Genomic DNA, 22,470 nt, shown 5'->3' on the forward strand with positions numbered 1-22,470 from the left:
AAAAATTAATTTTAGTGGTTAAAATTGATTTTTTACTAGTTATAATTGAATTTTACTAATTTAAACTGAATTTTTGTTATTGATTTTACAATTGTAATTTACTAACCAAAATTAGTTGAAACTGATATTTATTACTCCCTCCTTTCCTAATATTCTTCCTATTTAAAATATTAGGAGTATATTTCAGAGAAAGAAATTTTATTAAGATTTTTAAGACATCTATTGACGATAAAATATATACTCATGTGAGATTTCGTTAGATTCGTCTTAATGTATACTTTTTATTATATATTTGTTATAATTTTTTATGATGTGCATTTAGAGATATTAAGGTTTAAAATTTACATTAAAAACATATTAATTTAATAAGGTTCAAAAGTAAGAACGGATGAGTAATAAAAATTGATTTAATTGATTTTTACTAATAAAATTAGATTTTTACTGATTATAACTTATTTTTACTAATTACCTAATATTCAAGTTCCACCTAAAAAAACATATTGGATTAAATCATACAATATGATAAATTAAAGATCGTTCCATCGCAGTTAAGTGTGCTTTATGTAGGACTTAAGGTGCGCATGAGTAATTAATGTTAAAAGTGTGTCAGAAAAAGATTTGTAATTGTTCATAAGATTATAAGACCAATCCAACATATCATCAACCCTCACGAGGTCAAGCATTTTTCTTTTAGTTAGTCTCTTGAGATACCGTCTTTTTGAGAGACGTTTTTGAAGTCCAACCCATTAAAGATTAATACTTACTTATCGTATTTTTAATGTCTATTTACATTTTTCTTAATGTTTACTCTCCATATCTTTAATACCTACTTTTAATATCATAAATATCTACTTACATCCTACTTATAATACTTTACAAAATATATAGGCAGGCTCAATTAGAGATCACAAGAATTTGTGTAAATTTAAATTGACTTGTGTAGTTTGATATATATATATATATATATATTGATAATTTTTAGGTTTAATTGAGTAAAAAAATAATTTCACTTTTTTAATTCAAAAAAAATAAACTGCACAAAAATTTGGCTAAATTTAAATTTTGCGTCAATAGGAAAAAATGTATCAAATAAGTTAACTTATTGTCTAACTAAGTTTACTAGGCTAAACTTCATGAATTTATTCGTTGGGACTTGGGACGAATTTTAACTATTAGTTTCATTCAACATGTTTTTACCTTGAACTTCAATATAATGTAAATTTGTTTTTATTTTAAAATGTTTTATGATTCTAAAGCATTTACTTGGATTTTGGATCTTATAAACAAATATAAGTAAAAATCAATTTCAATGTCTTACCAAAAGAAAAACACAAATTCTTTTGATAGACGGGCTTTTTGAGAGACCATATCTTTTAGATCGGTCCATTATATATTTTTTAAAATATTATAAGTAGACATTAAGAATAATGTAAGTTACATTTAAAATATTGAAAGTAGACATTAAGAATACGATAAGCAGGCATTAACGATAATGTAAGTTGTCATTCTAAATACGGTAAGTAGATATTAATCTTTAATAAACTGGGCTTGAGATATGTCTCTTAAAAAAATGGTCCTCGAGAGACTAACTAATAAAATAATTAAAAGTTCATGATTTTTAAGAATTTCAATGAGATGAGGGGGAGCACCGACGAGCGACGGTGTAAAGCCTAGAAAAAGCTTCATCTTCATCAATGGAGCCTTCCCACTAGCTCTACCTTTCCTACTCCTATTGAATCCCGTACAACCATCTGATGGGAAGTTTACCAACCAACAGATCAAGGCCATTCCACACACAACCAACTTCCTGCACTCGCACACACCAGATTGGCGCCCTTGCACTTGTTGCAACCACTTTCTTCCTTACTCGCCTCTTCGATCAAACTTTCACTCCTTTTCCTGACACCCAATCCCCTGCTTCGCATCCCACTGTAAGTTCTTCCATCAGTTTTGATCATAACCGTCTATTTTCATGGCCTGAAGTTGGGTACGGGTCGCAGCTTAATCTTAAGATCTATGTATATGATGAGAATGAGATTGATGGGTTGAAGGATTTGATGTATGGTCGTGATGGCAAGATCTCTCCTGATTCTTGTATTAAAGGCCAATGGGGCACTCAGGTTCGGATTTTTTCTGGGTATATATTGGTCTATTGCTTTGTTGTTTTTTTTTTTGAAATTTATTTATGCAACTATATACAAATTAATTCACAATTTACCCAAATTGATAGTCCACAGTAGAACATTGCTTGAGCTGTTCAGGAAGAAAAATTTTCTGGGTATATTTTGTTGGTTTAATTTGACTTAACTAATTAAATGTTAAAACTAATTCATTATTTCCAAAATGGTAGTTGTACAATGTTTATGGTATTGAAGAAGGAATCATCGCATTATCAGTAGGTTATGGTGACAATTAATTAATTGTGTAAATTAACTCATTTAGTATGATGTATAAGTGGAAATGCTGATTATTTTTGCAGACAAAATGGATGGTTATATTCTTTTTACATTTTACAATCATCACATTATCAGTAGGTTGTGCTGATAATCTGGATTCTGTTTTATTAGTTCATGGACAAATATGTGATTGTGAAACTGAGTTCTAATCAGATTTGTGTAGAAAACCTTCTTGTTATAACAATTGGTAACAACCTCTATATCATCACGTTTAAGGGTAAAGACCAAGTTTGTGTACGTCCGACCCTCCAAACCACGTTTGGATGGAAGCCACATAATGATATTGGAGTAATGACATGTTTATTGATGGCATCGAATAACTAATAAATAGTAGTACAGTCTACAGATTCTTTAGTTAGATAAAGATTACTCAATGTGTGGCAGTAAAGACTCGAAAATGTTTAGTATAACTGTCAAACTCTCTTTATCTTGTCTTTTTTTGGAGATGCATCAATGAAATGAAAGATAAGGCTGGTAAAAATTGTTTTCACCTATGTTGTGGGCAACCATACATTTTCTTGGAAAAATAAGTAACTCATATTCTTCAAACTTACACCTGTTTTTGTGTTCCGAAGCAAGCTGAGTGGGTTTCATCATAGGCAAATATAGGTAGGATATGGAGTAAAGTCATTCACTTTGTGTGACTATGTCACAGCTGGCTTGCACTTGCTAATGTTGATATCTTGATTATGCAAGCGGGCATGATGATTGAGTAGTTTTGGATGGAGTTGCCAGTGTTTGAATGTTGCATTATGTCTGGTCTTTTTTTGACAATGTATGTGTTGTCTATTATGAAATTTCAATTGTTGGAACCAGTGTTGAAGTCTGTTTGAGAGACCTATTGAGAATGAAATACTGGTTTGCTTTGGAATTAAATCGAAGCGTTGGAGTGCTGCATTATATTTAAACATCTGGCCCTTCTGGGTTAGTACTTAGTCTTCTATTCCTTATGGTAGGATTCAATGAGTCGGCATGAAGTGTTGTCAGTGGCGGAACCAATGTGTTGTCACCCATGTCAATTGACAACTCATGAATTTGGATGAGTTGATAGTATCTCTAGTATTTCACACTTTGCATAATGCGCTTTATTTCTTTTTTGTAACTTTTTTTTTGCTATTAAAAAAGAGGTGTAAGGTTCCCAATTTACAAATAAATTCAAGAAGTAATATGGTTTGATTGCATATTGTTTATGGCTGGTCAGGTAGTTCTTTCATTAAATTTTGCATTTTTGTTTATTTATTTGGTACAAAAACTATGAACTAATTGGGTGAAGACATTTTTTTATTTATTAAATTAAATATGCATCCAATTCAAAGTTTTTGGTTGTTTTTATTTATTAATTTGGCACAAATTAAAATTTTTTTGGAAGATATTCTTATGCTAGGAATTACTCCTAATAGCATAACTTAAAAATATGAACTTTGGAAGACATTTTTTTAATTAGTAGCATTTCTATGGAAACTTTGGTGTAAATGTGCATAAGATTAGCTGTAATTTGTCAATATCATTTTTTTTTATCTAACCCTTAGTGTTGGGAGTAATTTGTAATTTAGCTTGTTAGCAGTTTGTAAATTTTAAGCGAATCTTCATGAAGCTGGTTGGAGGGAAATGTAATGTAGTGGTCATCCTCATTGTGTCTTTAAATTGGAAAACATTTTCTTCTTGCCTCTTGGCCTTGTTTTATGCTCGGATCATTAACTTTTTGCTTGATATTCATACCTTTCCTAGCCGAAGAGCAGCTTTGTACTCTCCCCTTTTATAAAAGATATGCAATTTTGATTACAGATTTTTTCAAGATGTGATTATGGTTGTCATAACTTCTTGCGTTCTAATTGTAGGTTAAAATACATAAACTTCTGTTGAAGTCTAAGTTCCGGACCATGAATAAAGAGGAGGCAAACCTTTTTTTCGTGCCAGCTTATGCAAAATGTGTGCGGATGATGGGAGGTCTCAATGACAAGGAGATCAACCAAACTTACGTTAAGGTAAAAAGCTTGCTTTCGTGACTATGGGCAGCCTAAAATGATGCTTTCTTCATTCCTTTATTTGCTATTTAACACTATTATCTTTTTGTTGCTGAATAATTTTATGTTTTGATGCATATTTCTAATTGTCTTTTCATGAAGTTTGCAATTTGCTTTTAGGTGTTGAGTCAGATGCCCTATTTCAGACTCTCTGGTGGCCGTAATCACATTTTTGTCTTTCCAAGGTATGTTGGTTTGACACAAGGGAATTGATTATGAGATGATGTCTCAACTGTAAAGTTTGATGACAAATAATTCATTTATTTGTAATTTTTTCATTGGAAATTTTGTTTAAAATAATCCCAAATGACACATTCGCTCAAAATAATCCCTAGTATTGATTAGCTCAAATTATTTCATACTGTTAGAATAATTTTCTCATAATAATCCAAAGTTTTATTAATCTTCTCAAAATACACCTAATTTTTAAGTAAAAAGATATACTTGGGATTATTATGAGAAGGATACTATAATAGTTGGGTATATTACGAGTTATTCAATAGTGGAGTTAATTTTGAGTTAATGGGCAATAGTTAGGATTACTTTTGATAATTTTCCATACATTATTGCTATAATTCAAATATTACATTTACACGTGCATAGTGCTTGTTAGTTTGTTAGTTGATGAAACTTATGAGAGGAACACCATTAATGAAATTCAATGAGATACATTAATTCTAAGATTACCTTTACATATTAATAGACTTGGTCGTTTGTATTTGATTTGGCTCATTTATATGGTTCAATTGTATGAACTTCAACTTTTTCCTAGCTGTCTTATTTATGTGAACACTTTCTTTGCAAGTATGTTGGTGTTTATGATAAAGCTCTGTTAGAAACATTATCATATTATAAAAAGGTGCAAGATGGTAGGCTGATAGGTATGTGCTCAAAAAACAGGATAGTGTGTTTAGTTGGGCATTTACGGAATGAGCTTGATTGTTCTCCTAGCAAAGACCTTTTTTTTTGAAGTTTCACTCCTTTTCAGCCTTATTCTGTGACTTGCAACTTGTGGTTTTGGTTGTGGCAATTCTCTCTGATTGTATGTCAATTTCTAGAGATGGTAATGATATATAAATTTTACGTGGCTTTTTTCGGCTTTAATATCATCTATCAAAGTTGTTCTCGTGTTTTTAAAGCTAGTTATGTGAATCTCACTCAGGTTTTGATATCGTTTCACTTAGAACCATACAATATGTATGCTAAATGTTTTTTTTTGTTGTTATTCCTTGAATTCTTCCAAGGTGCCTGATAGTAGTATGTTATGTAATGACTTGATATCATGTATGCATATTTTTTCTATCAAATCATGCCTTGTTTTTTATTGTTCTTGGAAATTATTGTTTTGATTTTACCTTTTCCATTATTTGTAGTGGTGCTGGAGCTCATTTGTTCAAGTCTTGGGCCATATACTTGAATCGCTCGATCATTCTTACTCCTGAGGTATTTCTGAAGTTTGTTATGCCTCGTCGTTGGTGCCTCATTTTGTGGATCTCAATCTTATCTTATTGTAGAATTAGAATGTGGCTGTTTGTTGTTGGATCCCAATATTTTTTAGACCTCATTTTGGGTTGCTGAGTGCTTTTTGTGTTGGCAATTGACATTGAGGTCTGAATAAATTATTAGAAAATTTATTGGCTGGGCAGTCACTTATTCAGTTAGGATGCAGAAGCAGTTGCTAGAGAATCCTGAGCTGCACTTGCTAGAGACTTTCTTTATATGCTAGTTTATTGTAGCCCTGATTTTATGTGGTATTTAAATCTGCAACATTCTTTTGTTGCTGTTTCAGTTCTTAACGCTGATGGATGAGTTGAAACGTTGGATTAGTTGGGAAAAAGTGTTAGCTAGGTGAAGTTTGGAGTTAAATTCTAGTTAGTTGCAGTTGCTCATTTCTTATTTGAGTGCAGTGATTTTTTTAAAATGATATTTCTTGGCTTGCTATCAATTCCCTAGGGTGCTTTTGATGGAGAATGGAAAGGATTTTATTAGGTACAATTAGTAGATTTTCAGATAATAATTATCTAAAAGACTAAAACCAATAACATGATTACATGCATAACAATACTGCAAATTATGATAGTAGTAATCGAATTACAACCTTTGATGCGTAACTTGATTGGTTGGAAGGGAAATGATACATCAAAGTATTATCAGGTCTGACAATCTCTTCACGTATCACCAATTAGAACTTCACTCTTAGTCTCTCTACTTAGTCCACGTATTACCAAGTTGATCCCACGTATGCCGTATTGAGACACGCACGTATGCCAGTACAGAATAGATGAACAATTCAACTTTTACATTTATGGGAGACTAAAAGTTGGAGACTTGGAGTAACAGATTAGGGTTTTTACATTCACTCCATCCCTATCCTCTATATATAATAGATATAAGGTAAGGAATAAGGAGGCCCTAACTATAACCTAATCCAAATATCCAATAATAATCTTAGTCCAATCCAATATGCTTGTGTATGACCTCTGAGGAATTAGAAACTTTAGTTATTTTCCAATCTTATTCACCCATTATAATATTTATCCTCTAGCAAGTAAATATTATTTACCAAAGTACCACAATTATTATCTCTCTAATATATGCCTAATTTAATATAGTAATTGCGAGAAATGTCTTAGGACACAATTCCTTTATTAGCCTGATCCAGATATTGTATGGGTTGTAGCTGCTGTTGTTTACTTTTGGCCGTTGGGTATGAGCATCTAGCAAAGTTTCTTAACAATATCCCACTTCTAGTGAAGAATGGCTCCTTTTTGTCATCTGGATTGGTTTAGAAGAGGTATTGTTTGCTGATTTACAATTGTAATGCCTTAAGAGGTGGTGTGGAGATCATGAGCGATAATAAGTGAAGAATAGTTGATTTGATTTAAATTTCTGTTGCTCTAAAACCCTTATTTATATATTCATTTCGAATTATGTTCTTTAGGTATGTCCACTCATCCATATTTAACATGTGCATCTCAGCTACCCACATCTTTCTACGATGGTATTTTTTTTAAAACATGACATTTTGACCCATAAAGTAATGTTGGTCTAATGATAAGAACTTTTTACAATTTTTTTTACCGTTATGGGTTACCAATTAAGAGTTGTTTGGAGCGCCGAATTGTTAAATGCACAAAATTGGATATCAATCTGTATATTGCTATTTACCTTTTTTTATCATGTTAATTCCTTTATTTTTGTCATTTATTTCATTACCCAAATTTAAAAACCTTTAGAACCACATAAAAGTTCCAAGGTAAGCACAATGTGCTGATTAACCGTTGTAAACAAATGACTTATCATATCAGCTCAAAGGTTAAAATAAGACACCAAAACCAAGCCAAGATGATTAATGTCGAGTTTCTTAATCAATACCCTAAGAAACTCATTATATTCTGTGAACTTTCTTAATGCATAATGGTTATCCAGGGTGATAGGACTGATAAAAGAGATACAAGTGCTTTCAACACATGGAAAGATATAATCATCCCTGGCAACGTTGACGATGGAATGACAAAAGCAGGAGCTACGTTAATTCAGCCTTTGCCGCTCTCAAAGCGGAAGTACTTGGCAAACTTCTTAGGTAGGGCACAAGGAAAGATCGGTCGTCTTCAATTGATTGAGCTAGCGAATAAATATCCTGATAAGGTATGTCTGCTTCTGCATTTGTTGATCATTTCTTATGATCTACTTTGCCTTTGAAATAGTAATGTCTTTATGAACTTTTGTATTCTGGGTGGCTGTCAGGCCTTTGAGGGTGTGTGAGGTGATCGACCGCATTGGCCCCCCTCTTTCTCCCGTATATGAAAAAGTTAATCAAAAAAAGAAATATGTTAAGTTTATCAATAAAATAAATGTATAAACTATAAATAAGGCGCAAAATAAAAGTTTTGCACAGGGCCTCAAAATTTTTCAAAATGTCTCTTGGTGCTTCAGAGGGGTCTTTGAGGGTGTGTGAGGTGATTGGCCGCACCGGACCCCTTCTTTCTCCCGTGTATGAAAAAGTTAATCTAAAAAAGAAATATGTTAAATTTATTAATAAAATAAATATATTTTCTATAAATTAGGCGTAAATAAAAATTTTGCACGGGGCCCAAAAATTTTTCAAGACGGCTCTTGGTACTTCTTCGTTAGTAGCTGAATGTTTGTATCATCTTTGCTTGGTAGAAAATCGGTTAACCCATTGTGAACTCCGTTACTTACATGTACAGTTGGAATCTCCGGAATTGAAGTTCAGTGGCCCCAACAAACTAGGAAGAAAAGAATACTTTGAACATCTTAGAAATGCGAAATTCTGCCTAGCCCCTCGTGGAGAATCGTCATGGACTCTACGGTTCTACGAGTCCTTTTTTGTGGTGCACCTCTTCTCCTTCCTTGTTCTACTTCCTCCAACTTTCCCGCGCCTTAGAAATGATCTGAATCATCTGATGAACAGGAGTGCGTGCCGGTGGTGCTGTCAGATCAAGCGGAATTACCTTTCCAGAACGTTGTGGATTACGCCCAGATATCAATCAAGTGGCCATCAACTCGAATAGGACCCCAACTCCTGGAATATTTGGAATCGATACCAGGTTCATCTTTTGAATCCGCCGTTGATTTTTATTTTTATTTTTTCGTTTGATAAAGTTATTTCACCTTATTCTTTCTGATGCAGACAAGGAGATAGAAAAAATGATAGCTCGAGGTAGACAGGTGAGATGTTTATGGGTATATGCTCCAGAATCACAGCCGTGTTCTGCTATTAATGGAATTCTTTGGGAGCTCCAACGGAAAGTCAGGCGATTTCACCAGTCGGCCGAAACATTCTGGCTGCACAATGCAACTGTTGTAAATAGAAATTTAGTACCCTTTCCCCATTGGAAACCACCTATGCCTTTGCCTTAATGGCTGGCTGGAATAGCTTATAAAATTAGGTGCATTTTTGTAATATGAAATATGGTTTTTTTTGCCTGTGTTCTGAAGTAGATATTAACAGAAATAATTTAACTTTAGATAATTGTGAAATGCGATTTTACATGCTCTTGAGTAGACATGTGCAATGGGTTCGATCATTTTAAGGTGATCGGGGGTTTGTTTCATGCAAAAGCCGTAATGATGGATAATAATAATCTAAATGTAACAAAACTCTTACCCTTTAGTCTATCAAGGGGAAAAGTTAAAAGCTTAGGATCAACATGCAAATCAAAAAAATGTTAATCAACCCCTACCCTTAGTTTCTTTGAGAGATGTCTCTCAGACTCAATCCATTTAAATTTAATGTCTATTTACATTATTCTTAATGCCTACTTATGATATCTTTAATGTCTACTCATAATATCTTAAATGCCTACTTATATTGTTTTTAATGCCCACTTGCAATATTTCGAAAAAAATATAATGGGTCTACCTAATTAGAGATAATCTCTCAAAGAAACCGTCTCTCACAAGAATTTGTATTTATTTTATTTTAGTCTATTTTATTTATATGCAATTTATTTATTTTTATTTTATGTTTAAGGGTCAAACTTGTGTGATAAGATGTAGACTTGCGGAGCTAGTTGTAGGTTCATTCAGTCATATTCATTGCAGGAATTCCTCTTGTTTTTTCTCGAGTCGAGGGACCTTTTAGCCGCGTGCTTCTTTATGGTATGAGTTGTCGCCTTTTTTCTTTTCATACCCTAATCATAATTTTTTATGACATGATACATTGAGTATGATGATGATGACACACGTTAAAAAGCCAGAGATGGCTGCACTCAATTTCCCAAGTAAAATCCACCCAAACAAAGGAGTTGTGTTAATGCAATTGCACTAAAATAAACAAATGCTCAAAAACAAAAAGCAAAAGGTGAAAAGTAAGCTAAGATCAAAATAAATATGGTGGGTGACTCCATATCCATCCTTAAATACAAGTATTTTCAACTACTTTTAGAATACCAAAGCCCAAAACATGCTACACTTTCACTTATTAGCACTTTCCCTTCCATTCATCATCATCCTTAAGCTCATCTACACCTTCCTATGGGTCCCATGGAGGATCCAACACCATTTCAAGAATCAAGGCATAGTGGGTCCCCCATACTATCCTATCCTAGGAAATACGGGTCAGATCCGACGGATGTATGCTGAAGCCCAATCCAAGCCCATGCAAATTGGGCTTCATGATATAAGTAAAAGGGTGATGCCATTTTACCATAAATGGTCTGCCCAATATGGGAAGACTTTTCTTTACTGGTTTGGATCCAAGCCCATGCTTGCAATTTCGGATCCGGATATGATCAAAGAAGTATTGATGAATACTAATAATGATTGTTTTGCAAGATTAAAGTTTAATCCATTGTCTAAGATGTTGTTTGGTGATGGCCTTGTTGGGCTTGAGGGCCATCAATGGGCTTTTCATCGTCGTATTGCTACTCAAGCTTTTAATATGGAAAGAGTCAAGGTAAGCTACCAAATCCATTTACTTTTGCATCTATTTATAGTGGCACATTTCCCAATATTTATATTAAATAAATAAGAGATTTTTAATTTAATTTAATTTAATTAATTGAATTAAGTTTATTTAAATTAGACTAGTAAAATATTTATGTACATGCAAGGTCATAAATTAACTTAATGGGTCAAGGATATGGTCCGTTTAAACGGATTAGTAACGGGCTGCATAGAAATCAAGCTTTAAAACGTTCTCTTACAAGAGCAGCTCTGTTAGCTCATGTTTTATATGACATATTATTTTATATATATAGGCGGATCGACCCAATATGCTATAAAATCATACCAAAAAGATCATTAAATAAACTTTTTAAAATGGCACGGATTGAGTCAAGTCTAAACGGGCTTTAACCTGTCTGGACGCACTAACAAAAAAGAAAAATGCAGAGTTGGATACCAGATATTGTTGCTAGTACACAAAAGACTCTAAGAAAGTGGGAGGAAAGCAAGGGTTCACAAGAAGAATTTGAAGTTGAGGTGCATCAAGAACTTCACAATCTTAGTGCTGATATCATTTCAAGAACAGCTTTTGGAAGCAATTATGAAGAAGGAAAGCAAATTTTTGAATTGCAACAACAACAAATGCACCTTGTGTCCCTTGCTCTTAGATCTATCTACATTCCCGGATTTAGGTTCGATATCTTCTATTCTAGATGGAAGTCACTTAATGACATTTGAATAGTCGATATCTTCTATTCTAGATGGAAGTCTGACATTTGAATAATAAAATAAAATCTATTCTTCGTTTCACTTAGTTGATATATTATATTCACTTATATTGTCAAAAAGGGTTTGAATTAAATTAATTGCAAGGATTATCAACTTAAGCTTTTAGGTAGGATGTTAAGCTTGACAACTTGAAACTTATCAATTATCATACATGTTTTTTCCCAATAATAAATATGTAAATCATCCTTGATTATGATAGTAATTAATGAGATAGATTATATACTATATATGATATATTATGTGATATTTAACCATTAATTTAAGCTTTTGTTGAAATGGTCTTGAATTAAAATTTACATCAACCTCGATTACGATGGTTTTTAAAGATAACTTTACTATAAAAAACATATAATGTGGTTTCAACTATTAGTCTAAACTTTTATTAGGATTATTTTGAATTAGAATTAAAAGCTAATGTCACATGCTCAAGGGTTATTCACATTGAGGTTTTAACACCATATTAAGCTTTTGTTAAAATGTTAACTTGACAAATAAAGCTCGCGAAACTCATTATACAAGTTTTTTTTTTTTTTTTTTTTTTTTGAACAATGCATGCACATCATCTATTAGCTATAACATATCATGTGGTTTCGGTCATCAGTTTAATTTTTTGTTGAGATAGTCTTGAGCTAGAATTAGTAGCGAACATGGCAGAAGATCACGTGCTCAAATCTTATTCACCTTGGGGCTTTAAGCCTTCAACCATCAAGTTTAGGTTTTCGTTGAGATATTCATTTGACAACTAAAGATTGCTAAACTAATCATTCAACCTTTTTTCCAACAATAACAAATATGCACATCATCTAATTTCTATAACATAACATATCATATATAGTTTCAACCATCAATTTGAATTTTTGTTGAGAGTCTTGAATTAGAATCAAAAGCGAACATGACAGAAGATCACGTGCTCAAATCTTATTCACCTTGGGGCTTCAAGCCTTCAACCATCAAGTTAAGCTTTTGGTTGAGATGTTCACTAGACAACTAAAGATTGTGAAACTTATCAAACAGGTTTTTGCCAACCGCGAAAAACAGGGAGAGGTGGAGGCTAGATAAGGAAACTAGAGACTCGATAAGGTTGTTGATCATGAAAAATCATACCGAGACTGAGGCAAACAACTTGGTTAGTTTGTTAATGTCAGCCATTGAGTATGATGCTGATGATGGAAAAGAAAGGAGGTTGAGCATTGATGAAGTAATAGATGAGTGCAAGACTTTTTACTTTGCAGGAAAAGAAACAACAGCTAATCTTCTAACTTGGGCACTAATTCTACTAGCTACCCATCAAGAATGGCAAATTGAAGCCAGGAAAGAAGTGCTTCAAATTTGTGGTGTTGATGGCATCCCTACAATCCAAAACATCAATGATTTTAAGCTTGTAAGTATGAGTTACACTACTCTCATTTGATCTTTGACATACTAAGTACGTTATTGCCTATTCTAAAGTTGAAAATTTATTGTTCATTGGTTTCAAATCGTTAGAATATATAATATATTTTAGAGCTCAATCATCAACTTAAGCTCTTGATTGAGTTGTTGGTTCCTTTACATGGTATAGAGGCAGCATGATAAAAGGTCACAAATTTGAATTTTAACCCCCTTTCATTAAAAGTGGAATATTCAGTATCGTCAGATATGAATATAGCAGGTTCTACATCAACACTTAGCTTTTAGCCAAAAGGACACTTGTGTGTAGGGCCGTATTAGAGTACATAACATATTTTGGGACCTAAACCATCAGCTTAAACTTTTGATTGAGTTGGTTCCTTGACACAAATCATAATGACTATAGTAAAATTACTCACAAAGTTAAGAATCATTTGTTGGCTTAGTGGTTGTAAATTAACCTTTTTACTATTCTGACAAAAGTTTGATTCTTACCACCTATAAAAATGATTGATTTTTCTTTTTTTCTTGTCTCTAGGGGATTTTAGAGCCTTAGTCCTGAAAAAAAAGATTGACTCAAAAAGTTATGTGTATTTATGATTCATTTAAAGTCGCAGATGATGTTTGCAATCGAGGGTTAATCGAAATAATCTTTGAATTATCCTCTTTGTCTTTACAATAGTAGATTGCTTAAGTCTGTCGTTCACACTCAAACCTTCTAATCACATTAGGATTATTGAGTCTAATAGATCAATGATTTCAAGCTTATGAGTATGAGTACTTCTACTCTCTTTTGTTATCGTTTGATGGACTCGAGAATTTATAGTTTTTTGATTTCGTATTTATAACAAACTAATGTTGTTCTCAACTTACAGATCAATATGATAATAAACGAAACACTTCGGCTATATCCTCCTGCTGTCATGTTAAAGAGAAGAAGCACAAAAAAATTAAAACTGGGGAATCTGATTGTTCCGACAGAGACACAATTGTATTTAGCCATGACCGATGTCCATCACGATGTCAATATTTGGGGTGAAGATGCTAATAAGTTCAATCCTTTGAGATTTTTACAACCTAGGAAACATGTTGCTGCATTTTTCCCTTTCTCAATAGGTTCAAGAGTTTGTGTGGGACAAAATCTAGCCATGGTGGAGTCAAGAATTGTTCTAGCCATGATTGTTAAGGAATATAAGTTTGTGCTGTCCCCAACATATGTTCATGCACCTATGCAACTAATGACCTTGCAACCCCAATATGGTGCTCATATCCTTTTTCAAAAAATATGATTTCTATGCCTGGACCCACCTTTGTGAATAACCATGAAGTCACCGTAGAGTTAGGTCTATACTGTTTTGTTCTTTTGAGTTTACTACTGAAAGTAAAATATTGTGAAAAAATATCGATTTTCATAGTAAAATAAAAAAGATAGAGGGAGTAATAATGTTTATCATAAGAAAGAATATGATATGTAGAATGTACTCCGCTTTGATGTATCGTGGTAAAAATTTCTCTCGTGATTATTTATGATGTAAGCGACATGAGAATGATGTGAGCAGAGTAAGTTGGGTTGAAAATTTTTGATGGTCTTGATAGTATTTTAATGATGGGTTTTCTTAAGGCTAAAATACAATTAGACATGATTGATTTATAAATTACTCGATCTATTAAAGTTTGAACTTTGAACATAGACCTATTAAAATTATTATTTTGGTAGGATAAGAAAGGGGATGAACATCGTATTTATGATTTTTATCTAAAAAAATGTTATTATTTATTTTAATAGAGATAAAATCTGATTCTCAACCTGATGAATTGGAATAAATCTAAAGCTTAGTGTTTGAAATGAAAAGTAAAAAAATGTTACCATTTAATCTAGTAGGTTTATTTAGTCAAAAACAAACACAATTTTTCTCCTTTCAAGGCTTGATGTCCACTGATATAATCAATTTTAAAGTCTATCATAGGCCCTAATTAATTTTGATTTGTCATGTAATAATAATATAAATTATTATTATAATCCTTAAAATTAGGATCTACATTTAATTCTGTCGCTCCTAAAATGCATCGTAAACTACTGCACATTTATACACTGACCTACTATAATTTTGGGATACTTTATTCAAGCCCAATTTTCATCACCCGTCATATTTTATTCCAATATTTTTATATTTTTTCCATGAAAAATGTTTCAACTTATTTTAATTAATTTTATCTCTTTACATAACTGTCAATAATTAATTTCTACACTATATTTTCATAATAGTTGATTTGACAACTAATAAAAAAATTAATATTACCAATTAATCAAATAAGTCAACAGTTAATTGCTTAACATGTTCATTGTCTATTTTGATATTGATTTTGAGATTCGTAAAGAGTGTGAAACATATCAAAAATATATTAAAAATAACTTTTATGAATTAAATTATTTGTTTTATTACCTACCTGACAAAAATAATATGGGTTTGCATAATACTTATCAATTATCGCTTATTCTTTTTAATGTGTCAGTTACATTAATATTTTTTGTTGTCGAAATGAATTTTGCAACATTTTGATATTTATACATGAGCTCATATTATAATCATGATTCATTGTCTCATCTCATTTACACAATATTTTCAGTTATAACAATTGGCTCATACAAATTCAATATGGCAAAATTTATAACAAGCATAACTTTTTCTTAACATATATTTCTCCGTTAAGTCAAATAATACTCTTTTATACGAAAGTTTCTAAATAGAAATATAACAATCCGATTCAAACAGCTAAGTAGACACAACAAACTTAAAAAAGGTTCTCTAATGCCTTTATTTCCCTTCATCATCATGTGGTATAATTAAACAAGATAAGTAGACACACACAAACACATATCCTATCCTTTATAGCTAATAAAACTAGATCATCAGCTTAATTGTGTTAATTAGCAGCTAAAACTGGTAATTAACAAAAAGTAGTGTAATTAGTAGAGTAATTAAGCTGCATTAATAGCAATTTTCATTCCAGATTTGCAATGGCCTGGTAAAGAACAGATAAAATAGTTTTGGCCCCTGCGCAATCTGATCCTGTCCTTCCCAGTTTGGTATGCTTTTGAACCTCTTGGTGCACTGCAGCTGTTGTATCCTCTTCTGCTCACTGCCACCACATTGTGTTGACTCCTTGGATAGTTGAATGCTGCAATTTCATTTTCCAAATTTTAAATCCCATAACTTAATTCGATTTATTTGATTAAAAATTATATAAATATTGAATTAAAATTATATAAATATTGAATTGTGTAATGACTAACGAATACATGCTCCATCCAATCTTATTTGTTTTTCTCATTTTCCTCGAATGAAAATTTCACAAACTTATTTTTATTCTAAATCTCTCTATCTGAGACTTTTTTGAATGAAAATAATTTTATTTGCCTATAATTACAATTTATGATTTTCAAACCAATTATTCATTACCCTTGACAAATAATTATTACACAATGTTAAAATTTTCATAGCACTTATTCTTTGGTTTCTTCCCATATTTCAAATGATAACAAGGTTGGTTATGTTATGTATACTTCAAATGGTACCTAAAGGAACCAACTCAACTAAAAGCTTAAGGTGATGGTTGAGGCCCCAGGATATGTTATATACTCTAATACGCCCCCTCACATGAGAGCCCTTTAGATTAGAAGTATGGATGCAGCACATGCCCTCCTCATACATAGTGCTAAATATTCCACTTTAAATGAGGGGTGGTTGAGATTTGAACCCGTGACCTCTTGTCACGTTGGCTCCGATACCATGTTGGGCAGCACGCAAACCTAGGTATAGTAATTAGATTTTATTATTCCTTTGTATTCAAAAACCTATTCTTACATAATGACATATATATATATATATATATATATATATATATATATATATATATATATATATAAAAGGGAATTACAACTAGATTTGGGCTTAGCTCATACAATAACCTAATATTAATTATGGGCTTAACATGGTAACATTAGAAGACATAAGATCGAAGAGAATAACACATATAATAATAAAATAATAAACAAATTGTTTATGTTAGTTGTATTTACAACATTATGTTTACAGAGATATGTATTCGATTCATTTTATATCAGTATCCTGAATTTAACTGTGATTTAGTTAACTCACTAAGAAAATCATACACTAGAAAATTGGGTTAAAGTAAATGGGGACATGGTGCCATGGTCTAGAGTTTTGACTTTATTAACTATGTAAAGTACTCACAATTTGCAATTAATTAAATGCTTAATATCTTATTATGCCTTAAATCTTGATCTATGTAAAATTAAAGGAGTATTTTGCAAAAGCTCTTTTCTTTATGGTGTCTTTTCTTAGCTCACTAATTTCCACTTTAACAAAGTTAGAACACTAATAATCAAACATTAGGAGAGATCCCATTAAAACATATGCACGTAGCAAACCACAATAAAAAGTTTGGCACGCCCAACCTTTTATTTAGAATGCTAGTAATAGTTTTTCTTTACTTAATATTATAATACAATTATATAACATAATTATACTTCTATTAGTTATGATGTTTAAAATAATACTTATTATTTCATTTTTTGTGTTAATGTATACAATATATTATGAAATAGTTTTCGTGTTATTATTTTTTTAGTTGGTTTAATATCATGTTTCATTTAATTAATTAACTCTTCACTCTTGATCAAAAATGTAAAAAAATACGAGAATATAAAGATTTTTCTTTTCATCCTTGTAATAAGTGATCAATTTTAACTACTATTAAAAGAATAATTCATCTTCCTCTTATCTATACAGAATTCATTAGTCTTGACCGTATAAGCAGAGCCAATATAAGGAAAGATGGGCCATGACCCATCTACTATTTTTAATAAAAAAAAAAAATCTTTTTTTAGTTATAAATCTATTAAAAATATAAAAATTAATATTGGCAAGTTGGGTTAGACCATACAAAGAAAGAAAGAAAGAAGAAGTAAGGAAAGATGGAAGTGAAGAGAAAAGGATACCTAAAACATCACCAGCCCTAAAGGACTTGGCAGTAGGCCAATTCTGAACATTAAAAGTCCAGCCATTAGAACCACCAACATTATAAATAGCAGCAATAGCAGGCTGAGTTAAAGCCAAGAAGATGCAAATAATAGCTAATCCACCTACTAAACTTGCTCTTGCATTGCCTCTTCCCTGACCCATTTTGCCTTCTCAATAACAATTAATACTTCTATATGTAATATGTAATGTAAGTGTTGGAGTGAGGAATTAGGAATGGTTAATGCACCTATTTATATTACTTTGGTGCTACTTCTTTTGGCACAAAAAAGGGGAGTTGGGTCCCCAACTTGTAGATTTTGTTTGACTATTTTGAACAAGTGGATTTTGGACAGTACTTTTCAAATTTAGTATTCTAGACCACTAAAATTACTCACTTTATCTTATATCAAGAAAATTAGATAAATTAATATTTATTAAAAGTAAAAGAAATATATACATAATATTGAAAAATAAGTTTTTTTTTTTGTTTTTTAAGTTGTTAAAAAAAACTAAAAATAAGAAATAAGAGTGACTTTACTTTTTAGAGTCATTTCCCAGAATAATGTTTAAAAAAAAAATTTCCCACTTTACCTAATTTGGGAAAGAATTTCCCATAATACCGTCCACGTGGAAAAGTCTTTTTTTTTTTTTTTCAGACCAAACTGCTACTTGAAATGGCGGTTTACATAAAGCACAAAAACGCCACATGAAGTGGCGGTTTGGTCAAGGCAAACCGCCATCTCATGTGGCGGTTTGATCCCTGGTAAACCGCCACTTCATGTGGCGGTTTGCTGGTGGCCTGCAACAATTTTTTTTTTTCTTTCATTTCCCCTAAATAGTGAACGTAACCTACATTAAACTAGTTCAATACCATCTATTCCATATTAATCAATTACGAACCAGCTTGATTTGAAAAAATTAATTATGAAAATAATGCGAAGATATATTACAATCATGAACATACAAAGTTAAAATCATACAAGAATATACAAGAAGTTAAAATAATATAAGAATATACAAAGTTTGTTAAACTACAACCCCCGACCCCTTTTGTTTTGCGCACCGGTGGATGATGATGGTGTGAACTCGTCAACCTCCGCAATGACATTAAGAGTAGGAGCTCGTCGTTGACTAGCACGCTGATATGTGATAATCCTTTGCGGATGCGATGGATGTGGCGGAGGAGTGTTGATGGAAGACGGGGGAACGAACGACGACATAGTAGCGGATGTCGATGGCGATCTGGAAGACCGACCCTGAGTAGATGAACGCTGGCGGCCTCTTGTGGACCGAGAACTGGATCCTCCGGAAGAGCTACCTCGATGGGCTGAACTCCTTGGAGAAGGAGTGTGGAATGTGTCATCTACGTCGCCAATGACGGGTGGAGTCGGTATGAGGTACTCATAACCTGCTTGACTCAATGCATCGGTCAACGACGCATTAATGGAGCCTAAGGTCTGAGAACATAGCCGATAGCCCACGTCAACTGGCGATGTAGCGGCCCCTTGAATCGTTTCATTACATTGTATCAACACCGATCGGATGCGCTCAGCCTGTTTGTTATCATTATATTGTTAAAACAGTTACTTAAAACTATTACTATTTGTTATGAGTGTTGAAAGAAAACGTACCACTAACGTAGATGTCGGATGGTAATGTGATCCTGGCTGTGCAAATGCGGTGTTCGTTAGGCGTAATATGGAGATGCGCCTGTACCAACTCATGTACATAGCATAGCTATGACCTGTGAAGTTATCTCTTCCAACCAATGTAGATGCTCGGTCGTTCCACGCATCTACATGCGATCTATGTCGTACGAGGTAGTTCTTGTCCCCAGTCCTCCGATCGATCGCATGTAGTTGACGTTGGGTGTCACAGGCTTGCGGAATTACCTGCTCCAAACCGAATTGACGCATGACACGATCCGGGAGATGTAGCTCGACGATGTCAAAGCAAATAAGAGGACAACGCGATCTCCAAATCTCGTGGCCCGATGTACATATGTGCGGTAGAGCTTCCATCTTAGCCGCTGTGTAAGGCTGCCATGTCATCTGTAATAGAAATCAATATGCTTAGTAATGTATACAATTTATTCATAACTAATACAAATAGTAAATGTTACTAACCTGCTCGTCCCGTTGTCGATCTAGTGCGTCTTTGTAGTAGACGAGAGTATGTGGGGAGTGGGATCTCGAAAGATATACGCGAAGCCAGCTGTAAACAAATAAACATTGATTAACATTTTCATCTATCATAAAATAGTGAAATTATGAATTTGAATAGTGAATTGAGTGTTGCTACCTTACTGCCAAAGGATCCATCCCGCGACGATGCTGTGACCCTAATATCGGTTCAAAATCATCCGCGTCATCTTCCTGATCATGTTGCCCATCCGGTCGAACCGTCCGAATAATGGGCCTCCCTATATGAATGTGCTCCCATGACCATATCTGTAACAACATCAAGCATCCACCCATGTCCTTGGCACCCTTACGAGATGCTCGACATAAGTTACGATACAGATACGCTAGGGTAGCACTTCCCCAACTGTACTCATCTACGCGCTCCAAGTCTCCCAGTAGAGGGAGATAGATCAACTGTACCGAGTCGCCGCTCTTGTCCGGAAACAAGATGCATCCAAACAGGTACAAAATGTAAGCTCGGGCATGTCTGTCAACCGTCACATCATCTGCATCATCTTCAAGCGCGCTAAAATGCTGTCGAAGCCAAGTCAGCTTCAATGACGATCCAACGATGATCTTCGGCTGTGAGGGGTCTTGAGGGTTTTCCGGCCAAACCCCTAGCAGCTCATGTACTAATGCTGGCCAATTTCCCTCCCCATGACCAATGACTGCTTGTCCTTCAACCGGCAGTCCCATGATAACTGCCACATCTTGCAACTCGTTGCCTCGCCAACTGTGAGGTGGAAGGTATGTGTCTCCGGCCTCCACCTCTCCACCAATGCAGTGATAAGAGCTCGATCGAGCTCTAAGTCCCCGCCCAACAACCGGTGAATGTATCTAAAACCAGCTAGCTCGACTACGTCTAATACCCTGTCATCCACCTCCCACCGTAACGTACTCGCCTGGTAGTGCTGACGAGTAACCAATTGGGCAGTGGAGCCCTCCCACGCAGCTACGCTCCTGTGTGTCGCCTGAAGCGTAAGCACTGATGGATCAACTGGGCCCGGCATCGCCATGATCGCTGTTACGTGTTTTTCATCGCCATAAGTGTTATAAAAATCATAAAAATATCATGACTTCCCTCGCATTATCCAAATTTGCAACCAATTCAACATGTTTTTCAATGGGATAATGATCTTTCATGTGATATCTCCACCAATTTGCTACCAATTTGCAACCAATATCATGACTTCCTCACCCCAATACACTATAACGGGAAGCGTAAATTTGAATACAAGAATTTGTGATACTAAGGTATTAGAACACTTATTATAAGGTTCATTTCAAATATAAAAGCTAAAAATACCATGAATATATACAAAAACCATTAAACTAACCCTACAAAGTAATAAACTTTCATTGAAGCATTTCATCAAACACTTTATATGCATACAAAACAAATCCTAAAATTCAACTACAAATGTGTAAAACGTAAGCTTAAATCATGAAAACAATAGAATGTAACAAACAATTAACGTTTTTTATAACTTCAATTCAAACAATAATGAACAAAAAAAACAATTTGCATATTGAACAAAAATTAGGGTTTTATTCATACCTTAAATGAGGATGAAAATGAACTAGTACACAAGGAGAAGATGGGAATGTAGTTGATTAGCTTAGTTGAATGAGAGGAATTGTAAATTTGAAGTAAATGAGAGTGAAGAATTTTTTTTTTTAGCAAAACCGGCAGCAAGTTGAATGAAGAGCAAAATGGAATGCAGTGAACAACATCTCACGACATTCTGGAGATTTGTACTAATACCAAACCGCCAAATCAAGTGGCGGTTTACTCCACTTTACTTTTTTTTTTTTAAAAAAAAAAAATTTACCTTAACCAAACCGCCATCTGAGATGGCGGTTTACTCCAAATGCTTGAATAAAACCGCCATTTCATGTAGCGGTTTCATTAAAAAAAAAAAAAAATTTCTCAAAGCAATCCTACGTGGACGGTAAACTTGGAAATACTTTCCCATTTTAAGGAAAGTAGGAATTTTTTTTTAATTTGGCCATAGATTGGGAATAGACTCTACTTTTTACTTGTTAGTTGTTAAAATCTTCTAATTAATTTTTTATTCATTATATATATATATATATATATATATATATATATATATATTATATGACCTTTGAAATTTTAAAAAAACATATTGATACCGAACATACCCTTAAA

At 33.2% G+C, this 22,470-nt stretch overlaps 3 protein-coding genes across 3 annotated transcripts; 2 read left to right on the forward strand and 1 right to left on the reverse strand.

The window, feature by feature from the left end:
* The first annotated feature begins 1,636 nt into the window (after window positions 1–1,636).
* Window positions 1,637–9,505, forward strand: LOC130810387 (probable glucuronosyltransferase Os03g0107900). Its single transcript, XM_057676424.1, has 8 exons — window positions 1,637–2,120; window positions 4,295–4,441; window positions 4,601–4,665; window positions 5,854–5,923; window positions 7,910–8,128; window positions 8,692–8,835; window positions 8,916–9,051; window positions 9,135–9,505. Exons 1-8 carry the CDS (start codon window positions 1,755–1,757, stop codon window positions 9,362–9,364), a joined length of 1,377 nt encoding a protein of 458 aa, XP_057532407.1. The 5' UTR covers window positions 1,637–1,754; the 3' UTR covers window positions 9,365–9,505.
* A 135-nt stretch (window positions 9,506–9,640) lies between these two features.
* LOC130810386 (cytochrome P450 734A1) lies at window positions 9,641–14,787 on the forward strand. Its single transcript, XM_057676423.1, has 4 exons — window positions 9,641–10,901; window positions 11,339–11,583; window positions 12,695–13,061; window positions 13,945–14,787. Exons 1-4 carry the CDS (start codon window positions 10,410–10,412, stop codon window positions 14,356–14,358), a joined length of 1,518 nt encoding a protein of 505 aa, XP_057532406.1. The 5' UTR covers window positions 9,641–10,409; the 3' UTR covers window positions 14,359–14,787.
* A 918-nt stretch (window positions 14,788–15,705) lies between these two features.
* On the reverse strand, window positions 15,706–18,333 carry LOC130810401 (basic blue protein-like). Its single transcript, XM_057676444.1, has 2 exons — window positions 18,093–18,333; window positions 15,706–16,249 (listed from the first exon to the last, which is right to left on the reverse strand). The coding sequence occupies exons 1-2, from the start codon at window positions 18,274–18,276 to the stop codon at window positions 16,050–16,052; spliced, it is 384 nt and encodes a 127-aa protein (XP_057532427.1). The 5' UTR covers window positions 18,277–18,333; the 3' UTR covers window positions 15,706–16,049.
* Window positions 18,334–22,470: the final 4,137 nt, after the last annotated feature.

Source organism: Amaranthus tricolor, chromosome 4, assembly GCF_026212465.1.
Source record: "Amaranthus tricolor cultivar Red isolate AtriRed21 chromosome 4, ASM2621246v1, whole genome shotgun sequence".
NCBI classification, from domain to species: Eukaryota; Viridiplantae; Streptophyta; class Magnoliopsida; order Caryophyllales; family Amaranthaceae; genus Amaranthus; species Amaranthus tricolor.